The 10354-nt window shown below is 48.4% G+C and overlaps 1 protein-coding gene across 1 annotated transcript in view; it reads right to left on the bottom strand.

Moving 5' to 3' along the window:
- Positions 1–4658: 4658 nt before the first annotated feature.
- LOC105997556 (chromosome unknown open reading frame, human C1orf158) overlaps positions 4659–10354 on the bottom strand; it is a 26417-nt gene continuing 20721 nt past the window's right edge. The window contains exons 2-3 of the mRNA XM_013032015.1: positions 6000–6177; positions 4659–4816 (exon numbers count right to left, since the gene is read on the bottom strand). Coding sequence (XP_012887469.1) covers positions 4659–4816; positions 6000–6177 — 336 coding nt within the window. The remainder of the gene's footprint in view (positions 4817–5999; positions 6178–10354) is intronic.

Below are 10354 nucleotides of genomic sequence, written 5' to 3'. Positions count from 1 at the left end.
TACTCAGGAGGCTGAGATCTGAGGACTGTGAATCAGAGTTAGCCCAGGCAGGAAAATTCTTGAGAATTTTTTTTTTTTTGCCAGTCATGGGGCCTGAACTCTGGTCCTGAGTGCTGTTCCTCAGCTCTTCAGCTCAAGGCTAGTGCTCTACCACTTGAGCCACAGCATCACTTCTGGCTTTTTCTGCTCATGTGGTGCTGAGGAATCAAACCCAGGGCCTCATGCATGCAAGGCAAGCACTCTACCACTGAGCCACCTTCCCAGCCCCTTGAGACTCTTATCTGCAATTAACCACCAGGAAACCAGAAGTAGTGCTGTGGCTCAAGTGGTAGAGTGTTAGCATGTGTACTGGGGCTTGAACTTAGAACCTGGGTGCTACCCCTTAGTTTTCTTCATTCAGGGCTGGCATTCTACCACTTGAGCCACAGTTTCTCTCATCCCTCCTAACCTGAGTTCTCTTGGAGTCATGAGGCTGTGATCTTCCCAGTGTTTCGAAATGGCTTCTCTTCCTGTCACCCTGTATACCTGGTCAGTGCTGGAAGGAGCTCAAAGCTCAGATCTAACTTCTCAAGATGCTCAGTGAAAATTGTCCCAGAGTATAGGACAGGGTCGGGGTCCCCTTCTGCAGAAGGGTGGCTGCTCATCCTGTCAGAGTTCTGGAGACCCAGTGTTGGGCCTAACCTGAAGCCAGCTGCCTTCCCATTCTAGTGGTTTCCATAATCCAGGAAACAGACACAGTTTCAGCTGTGGCTCCACTTCCTCTCTGATGGTCATTTTCTAAGCTATGGCTTTTAAAAATATATTTTAGCCGGGCGCTGGTGGCTTGAGCTGAAGAACTAAGGGACAGTGCCCAGGCCCCAGAGTTCAAACACAACTGACCCAAAATAAAACAAAACAAAACTTATTTATTATCATTCATACTTTATTATTATTCATTACTATTATTAAATGTTTAAGGAGTTGCAATTTAACAAAGCACTTTATAAATACGTCCCTTAATCAAGCATTTGTCTAGAATGAGATTTATTTTCTGCCCTAACATAAATTTATACATTATACAAATTACTCGAAGTCTAAAATTTGACTTCCTCATATTAAAATATAAAAATATTTAATGGTCGAGATTAAATATTATACAAAAACTCAGAAAGGAACACTCATTGTAAATTTAATTGAATTAAAGTCACTTGTAATTGCACTGTAGTTGTTTGCACTATTATTTTGACTTCTGTGACACTGGGCATCCTACAAGTTATGACACATTAAGAAAAAAGAAAAAGCTATTGCTTTCCTAAACCTTTTCCTAATTAAGAGCTCTTTCCTTCTCTCTCCCAGCCCTCCTCACACCTTAGGTACATTCTCAGGACGACTTTAGGTTGAATGTCACCAGGGGGCGCTGTGTGCTAAGAATTGACTGCTGTTGGAGGAACTTCCTGAAGAGAAGTGGAAGATGCTTCACCACCTCGAACTAGGGGAGGACAGGGAGGGAAGGCTGGAGCCGAATCACCAGGTGCAAAGCTTGCTTAGCAATGGCTGACCGTTGATGACATAACCTGAGGTCTGTATCTCGTTTCGTGAGGGAGTTAATGAGAAGCAGATACATGAGCCGGAAGACCTGCACTGCCCAGGTCGGGTGTCCTGGCTCATACTCAAGCAGCCATGGGTGGTTTGGAGACATCCAGCAGCCGCCTATGGTGACTTGAACTCAGGCCAGAGCGGGTAAAGCTTTCTCTGGTGGAGAAAACTCTTGTCATGGGCAGAGGGTGAGAAGACGCTTCCTACGAGGTGGGGAGAGCCCGAAGGGCCTGGGTCCCCAAACTTCCAGCCAAGCTCTGTTTGCTCCAAGAGCTCTGGGAGTTTCCATCCAGGAACAAAGAAACCCAGTAGCAAGTCCAGATGCAGGAGCAGCTGGGGGCCTTATTATTTTTTTTAAGTCCCCATAACCAGGGACCTCTGAGAATGACTCATTTCTCAGATGAAGAGAAATAGACTGAAGGCCTGGGAAGGTGGCTCAGTGGTAAAGTGCTTGCCTAGCATACATGAAGCCCTGGGTTCCATTCCTCTGTACCACATAAACAGAAAAAGTGGTGCTGTGGCTCAAGTGGTAGAGTGCTAGCCTTCAGTTAAAGCAACTCAGGAACAGTGCCCAGGCTCTGAGTTCAGACTGGAGGAGAGAGAGAGAGAGAGAGAAAGAGATCCCCAGTGAATGAATTCATGTCTGTCTGAGACTGGAAGTTGCTCTACCAGACTCAAGCGTTAACAGTGGTTTGCCTTTAAAGCATGAAATCTCTGATCATCACTAAACCCCAGTGTACTGCCTCCCATGACATGTTTTCCAAAAAATAAATAGAAAATTACTTGGGGGTGGTAGTATGTGGCTTTGGATTTTTTTTTTAACATTTGCTTTCCATAGTTGGTGTAGATCGTAGAGAGACCCTGAGTCTGAAGTCACAGCCACTCATAGATTGGCTGGTGGCTCACACTCGTCATCCTACCTACTCAGGACGCTGAGATCAGAGGATCTCAGTTCAAAGCCAGTCTAGGCAGGAGAGTCCATGAAACTCATCTCCAGTTAACCACCTGGAAATGAAATTGGGGCTCAAGTGGTACAATGTCAAAAACGAAGGGACAGCAGCACCCGGGCCCTGAGTTCAAGCTCCTGTACTGGCACAAAAGAATAAATCTTAAAAAAATGTTATGAAATGGGCACCAGGGGCAAGCTTATTTTGGACACATCAATCCCCATATGGCCTCAGGACTGTCTTCCAAGAAGTTTTCTAGCCCTGGATTCCTCAGTGAAGGTGTTATATGTTCAGCATCTGAGTGGACTGTGCCTCAGGGCTGTCTTGTCCCCTGAGCTTTTCTCTTGGCTACCTTTATTTTTTAAATATATACCAGTCATGGGGCTTGAGCTCAGGGACTAGACACCGTCCCTTGGCTTTTTTGCTCAAAGCTAGTGTTCTAACATTTTGACCCACAGCTCCATTTCCAGTTTTCAGGTGGTTCACTAGAGATAAGAGTTTCACAGGTTTTCTTGCCCTGTTTGGCTTCGATCTGCTAGCCTCAGATCTCAGCTTCCTGAGTAGCTGGGATTACAGGCGTGAGCCACTGGTGCCTGGCTGAAGGTGGGCTCTTATGAGTTTCTTCTCTAAGCCTTCATCCCCAGCCTCCTACCAGATGGCTCTCCCTAGCCTCAAATCTCTCAACAGATTTGAGAGGTTCAGAGGCAGAGGGAAGAGTCTGTGAACCCTCCCCCCTCCCTATTTTTTTGCCAGTCCTAAGGACTGAACTCAGGGCCTGGGCACTGTCCGTGAGCTTCTTTTGCTCAAGCATTCTACTACTTGAGCCACAGTGCCCCTTCTGGCTTTTTCTGTGTATGTGGTGGAATCAAACTGAGGAATCAAACCCAGACCTTCATGTATGCTAGGCAAGCACAATACCTCTAAGCCACACTCCCAGCCCCGAATCTCCCTTCTTGTGAGCCAGTGCATCTCTTCTCCAATGTAGCGAATGAGGATGACAAGCAGGCTCCTATCTTGCTACCTGCTCCCATGGTACCATGCCCCCTTCCACATTCACTCCTCTTTTCTTTTCTTTTCTTTTTTTTTTTTTGGGGGGTCCGGTCGTGGGGCCTGAACTCTGGGCTTGGGCGCTGTCCCTCAGCTCTTCAGCTCAAGGCTAGCGCTCTACCACTTGAGCCACAGCACCACTCCCAGCTTTTCTTTTTTGTTTTTGCTTATGTGGTGCTGAGGAATTGAACTCAGGGCCTCAGGCATGCAAGGCAAGCACTCTACCACTGAGCCACCTTCCCAGCCCCCTTTTTTTTTGTATGTGTAAGTACCATTAGCTTTTTTCCATTCAAGGCTGGTGCACTACAACTCAAGCCACATGTCCATGTCGGGCTTTTTGGTGGCCAACTGGAGATAAGAGTCTCATGGACTTTCTTGCTCTGGCTAGTTTTGAACCATGATCCTCAGATCTTAGCCTCCTGAGTAGCTAGGATGACAGGTGAGGCTCTCCTTGACCCCCAATCTTCCATGGGGTTTTCGTGATGGCTCTCAGGATCAAGTCGTTTCTCCCTTTGGACCATACGACTCCTTGAAGGTATATGCTTTATTGTAAGAACTTGAGGGAGGCTACTTACCTTCCTGGCCTCAGTTTCCTCTCCTGTCAAATGAGGAGACGGAACTGATTTTGTGTGTGTGTGTGTCAGTCATGGGGCTTGAACTCTGGGCCTGGGCGCTGTCCTTCAGTTCTTCATCTCAAGGCTAGCTCTTTACCATTTGAGCCTCAGTGCCACTCCTAGTTTTCTAGTGGTTTATTGGAGTCTCATGGACTTTCTTGCCCCTGTGGCTTTGAACCACAGTCCTCACATCTTAGCCTCCTGAGTAGCTATGATTACTGGCGTGAGCCACTGGCGCCCGGCCCCAGAACTGATTTTTGCTGGCTGTGTATGCCCATCACACACATGGCATTGTTGTAATGTTAAAGAGCTTTAATTATGGAATAGAAAAGAAAACCTCTTGGTGCCATAAAATACAGATCATGATTCTAAAGGCCCATCCAATAGGCTGGATTTCATAGTCAGGTTGCCACTTGCTGTGTGGCAAGTCCAGTGGTACCAGGGGTCTCCAGCTGGCTCTGGCGGGTGGCTGTCCTCAGGAGTGTGGGAAGGGGCGCAGGGGAAGGGGCCGTGCCAGAGCACTTAATGGGGGTTTGGGGTAGGAGGAAGTGTAAGTGCTCTCTTTCGTGCCAGTCTGGGGTGAAAGCCACCTCTTCTTCAGGCACTCACACAGTCCATAGTTTGTAGGGGGACCTGCAAGACAAATCAGTAACAAGACAAACTTGGAGTTACACAGGGCTTCAAGGAACATGGCCTAAAGAAGCTGTGATTTGCCTGGGCTCCAGGGCCTCATACCTGTAATCCTACATAGGAGGCTGAGAGCTGAGGATTATGGTTCAAAGCCAGCTCAGGCAGAAAAGTCTGTGAGGTTTTTTTTTTGTTGTTGTTGGTTGTAGGGCTTGAACTCTGGGCCTGGGCGCTGTCCCTCAGTTCTTCAGCTCAAGGCTAGTGCTCTACCACTTGAGCCACAGCACCACTTCCAGTTTTCTGGTGATTTATTTTCTTATTGGTGATTAGAGTTTCCTGGCCTTTTCTGCCCAGGCTGGCATTAAACTGCGATCCTCAGATCTCAGCCTCCTCAGTAGCTAGGATTACAGGCATGAGCCATGGATGCCCAGCTTCTGTGCGATTTTAATCTCACACTAACCAACAGAAATCTGGAAGTGGAGCTGTGGCTCAAGTGGTAGAGTGCCAGCCTCAAGTATAGAAGCTCAGGAACACTGCGTAAGACCTGAGTTCAAGCCCCAGGACTGGCACAAAACCCCCACAAAACCAAAGAAACAAAGAGCAAGGAGCAATAGTGAGGCCCTGCAGATTATCCTAGGCTGGGTCTCAGGGACTGAGTCTGGCGGGGCAGGCAGAGGAGAGGTTCAACGACTAGAAGAGGTTCATGAATATGCCACCTCTACAACACACACCTGCCCCAAACTATTACATCCACTAGTCACAGTCTTTAAGAAGATTTCTCTGCTGAGCAGGTGCTGGCGGCTCATGTCTATAATCCTAGCTGCTCAGCAGACTTAGATCTGAGTCCTGTGTCTTCCCACCATCATGTCAACTCTTGGAGGGCACAAGTTTGTACCACTCCACAGGAGTTTGTGGACCTCAACGAGGAACAGAAATATAGTGGAAATATTCACTATGGGCGAGGCAGAGGGTGGGAGGGAATGTGTTGCTCCGAGGCTGCCCAGGCGAGGGCATCCTAGATGATCTCTAGCATCAGTGGGAGAGAGGCAGGGAGCAGCTGGTCTGAGCTGGTCTGGAGCTAGGGTCTCTCGTGTGGGGCCTTGTGAATGAGAGCAGTGTATCTCAGGCCTTTGTGCTTGTGAACCCCTTCCAGGACAGCACGGAAGAAAATCCTGATCTATCATATTACCCAGAAGGGGGAAGTCGGATTTCTCCGGCAGCCACAGCAACTTCTGCCTACTCCAGGTACGGACTGAGGGCATGCCTGGGTTGTAGTCCCGCCGATTGTAGTGATCGTCGTAGGAGCTGATGAGGTAGCGGTGTGGGGGCTCCCGGTGGTGGGTGATCAGATGTTTGTACGGAAGCCCCTGCAAGCACAGGTGGTGGTGGACACATTACCCCTCTAAACAAGGCGTCCACCTGGCTCCGGGTTCAGTCCAATGCACCACAGGCCTCCATGGCTGACTGGAAGTCCTGAGGAGCCACTGAATTAGACACATTTGTTGCTCTCACTGCGACATGGCCTGCATTCACAGACAGATAGATGCCAGGTGTCTGCAGTGAGATCCTTATATGAGAGTCCTCTGGTCTAGGTCAAGTCCAGAATTCCCTAGAAGGAGCTCTAGTGACAAATTAAACTTAAAGTCATAGCCAAGTGCTGGTGGCTCACACCTGTAATCCAGGCTACTCAAGAGGATCATGATTCAAAGTCAGCCCAGGCGGGAAAGTCTGCGAGACTCTTATCACCAATTAACCCAGAAAACCGCAAGTGGGGCTGTGTCTCAAAGTGGTAACGTGCCAGTCTTGAGCAAAATGAGCTCAGAGGCAGTGTCCAGGCCCTGAGTTCAAGCCTCAGGACTGACAAAAAATAATAAAGTAACTAAAAGTTACACCTGTAATCCTAGCTACTCAGGAGGCTGAGATCTGAGGATTGAGGTTTGAAGCCAGACTAGGCAAACAAATCTCAGAAAGTCTCATTTCCATTAACCAGCAAAAACTTAGAAGTGCAAGTGTGGTTTAATAGATAGAGTGCCACCCTTGAATGAAAAAGCCAAGTAAGAATGAGAGGCCCGTGGGCTGGGAATGTGGTTTAGTGGTAGAGTGCTTGCCTTGCATGCATGACATCCTGGGTTCGATTCCTCAGTACCATATACTCATGAAAAGCTAGCCTTGTGCAAAAGAAGCTCAGGGACAGTGCCCAGGCCCTGAGTTCGAGCCTCACCCAGGACTGGCAAAAAAAAAAAAGTGAGAGGCCCTAAATTCAAGCCCCAATACTGGCACAAGAAAGAAAAAAAGACAAGATAATTAAAGTCAGAACACTTAAGCTGAATATAAAGTATGCCTTGTGATCTGAAATTAAGTTCCTTGATTGGTTTCAAGTTTCATCTGCCCAAGTGCCAGTTTCTAAAGCAATTGAAAGACGCTGGATACCAGCCGGACGTGGGTAGCTTGTAGTTCAACCGATATAATGGTGGGAAGAATCCGAGAAGGCTCCATAAACTGCCTTCTCTAAAGAAGGATTTACAGCTCCCTCAGCTGGGAACCCAGGGAGCCATCTCTTTGGTGAGGAGTTATTTAAGGAGAGAAGAAAGCCATCTTCTCCTTACTCGGGGACCACTGCTTGAGTCACTGCTTGTCTTAAGAAAATCCTTCTGGCCTGGAGTGGAAGCCCTGGGGGAGGAGGATGATTTACAGAGATGGATGGTGGGGATTTGCCTGTCTGCCCTCTTGTCTGGAGCAGGCCAGGAGGTCTGTCTGCTTTGGTCTGCAAACGCATTGCACCAGACTTCGATTTCTGGCTACATAAATAAGTCAGGCCACAATGCCAGAGGGAGAAAAGTGGGGTGAGTGCAGACATGAAGCAGCGTTCCCAAGGCCTGCCTCGCTGGGGCCCGGGGCGTGTGTGTATCCAATGCTGGTTGGTGAGGCCCAGCTTTCCACACAGAGGAAGGCATGGCTGCAGGCCCTGGAGCCACTTTCTAGCTGTTTCTTTTGGTGCTAGGTGTGGCTCTGTTGTCTTGTTTGTGGCCCTGAGATTTTTGTATTGATCAGGGATGACTAGGACAGGTTTCTCAGGAGAAGGGGGCTGGGGGAGGGGGGTTGGTACCATGCATGGCCACACAGCGATGGTGAACGGGGTAGAGTATCACCAGCCCTGGTGGCTCCTGCCTGCAATCCTAGATACTCATGATCTGAAGTTCATGGCTCCAGCAAAGAGGCTAGAAAAGAGGTTAGAAAAGTCCATGCTCCAGCAAAGAGGCTGGAGGTGCAGCTGTGGCTTCAGCTTGGAGCAAAAATCTAAGAGAGGCCTTAAGTTCAAGTCCCAGACCCTGTATTTTTTAAAAAAAGAAGGGAGGACTGTGAGCAACTTCAGTATTGGGTAGTTTGGATAATTTCAGAGTGCTCAGGGCTACGAGGGTGGTTTCGCGTTGCTCAGTGTCTGACCCTGGCGTAATTGAGGGTAGAGGAAATATATTGGACTAAGTGAGAGTTAAATGGTATTATTTGTACTCTTCCTTCAAAATTGTTTCTCTCTCTCTCTCTCTCTTTCTCTCAATCTGTCTTTTCAGTCCTTGGGCTTGAACTCAGGACCTGTGCACGGTCCCTGAGCTTCTTTTGCTCAAGGCTAGCACTCTACCACTTGAGCCACAGCATCACTTCTGTTTTTTTCTGTTTCTGTGGTACTGAGGAATTGAACCCAGGGCCTCATGCATGCTAGGCAAGCACTCTACCACTAAGCTAATTCCCGGCTCCCCCTTCTTTTTTTTTGCAAGCACTCTACCATTTGAGCTATAGTTCCACTTTTGGCTTTTCACTGGTTAATTGGAGACATGAATCTCATGAACTTTACTGCCTGGGCTATCCTTTCGTTTTTTTGGTCGGTCGTGGGGTCTGAACTCTGGGCCTGGGCACTGTCCCTCGGCTCTTCAGCTCAAGGCTATCACTCTACCACTTGAGCCATAGCGCCACTTCTGGCTTTTTTCTTTTTGCTTATGTGGTGCTGAGGAATCGAACCCAGGGCCTCAGGCATTCAAGGCAAGCGCTCTACCACTGAGTCATCTTCCCAGCTGCCCAGGCTATCTTTGAACCTTGAACCTCGATCCTCAGATCTCAGCCTCCTGAGTAGCTAGGATTACAGGTGGAAGCTACAGGCTATTTACTTTCTTTAGGAATTTGCAAACTCCAAGATGAGTCTGTACAAAGTCAACACATTCTAGAATAGGAAAAAAAACTTTTTTTTTCCAGTCCTGGGGCTTGAACTCAGGGCCTGGTCAGTCTCCCTGAGACTCTTTGGGCTGAAGGCTAGTGTTGTACTCCTGTGCCATAGCATTACTTCCAGATTTATCTGAGTAGTTTATTGGAGATCAGAGGCTCACAGACTTTTCTGCACTGGCTGGCTTCGAACAGCAATCCTCAGATCTCAGTCTCCTGAGTAGCTATGATTAAAGGTGTGAGCTGCTGGCACCCAGCTAGAATAGGAAATTAAAAACCTGGTTGGTACACCTTCCCAGGAGAAAAGTTCAGGAAGAGGGTCCTCCCCGCGCAAGGACAACCCTACTAATCACTCTCTGCCTAAGAGGGGAGAAGAGCCACATGGGGGCCAGAGATAGGGAAGGAAGGAGGGGAAATCAAAGATGAGCAGTGGTAATAGTTGAAGCAGCCACAAGGGGGCAGTGCTGCACCTAGTTCCCTGTGTACAAACAGAATCCTTAGGAATGAAACGATTGGTTGTGTGGTTGTGTGTGTGGTTGTGTGTGTGTGTTTGTCAGTTGTGGAGCTTGAACTCAGGGCCTGAGCACTGTCCCTTAGCCCCTTTGTACTCAAGGCTAGTGCTCTACCACTCCAGACACTGCACCACTTCTGTTTTTTGAGTGGTTAATTGGAGATGAGTATCATGGGGACTTTTCTGCCCAGTGTGGCTTCAAAACACAATCCTCAGATCTCAGCCTCCTGAGTAGCTAGGATTACAGGCATGAGCCACTGGTGTCCAACTGTGTGTGTGTGTGTGTGTGTGTGTGTGTGTGTGCATGTACGCGTGTGTATCTGTACATGCGTGCTGGGGGCTGGAGGTCATGGTTTATCATAGGTCTAGAAGTCTTTAAGAAAGGCTATATAATGCTCTATTGTATGAAAACCTGGCTAGGAACTCTTGTTCTTGGGTGTTTGGGGGCTGGGGGCCCCAGATCACTGGTTCTAAACTGTCTTCAGAGCACATTACTGGGCTCAGCTAGCAGCCCTAGAGGTCATTGTGATCTAAGGATGTCAGCATGGTCAGTGTGGTCCAGATTCCACCAATGTGGTCCTAGGATGCCAGTAGAGAGCTGAAAGCCAGACACAACTCCCCAGAGCAGAAGGCACCAATCATCACTGGCAGGTGATAAAATACCGTCCCTTGGGATCGCCCTTGCTCTGGGCACTGAGCCATGTGATCTCTCGGGTCCTTCTGAGCTCTAAAATGTTCTGATTCTCACATCTCCTCTACCTCACTCCCTACCTCTGTGCCTGTTTTCCAAGTTCAGGCAGGTGTAGCATCACCTGATCGAG

This window comes from Dipodomys ordii, unplaced genomic scaffold, assembly GCF_000151885.1.
Source record: "Dipodomys ordii isolate 6190 unplaced genomic scaffold, Dord_2.0 Scaffold6, whole genome shotgun sequence".
In the NCBI taxonomy this organism is placed as follows: Eukaryota; Metazoa; Chordata; class Mammalia; order Rodentia; family Heteromyidae; genus Dipodomys; species Dipodomys ordii.
This window is presented reverse-complemented; position numbering and strand designations above follow the sequence as displayed.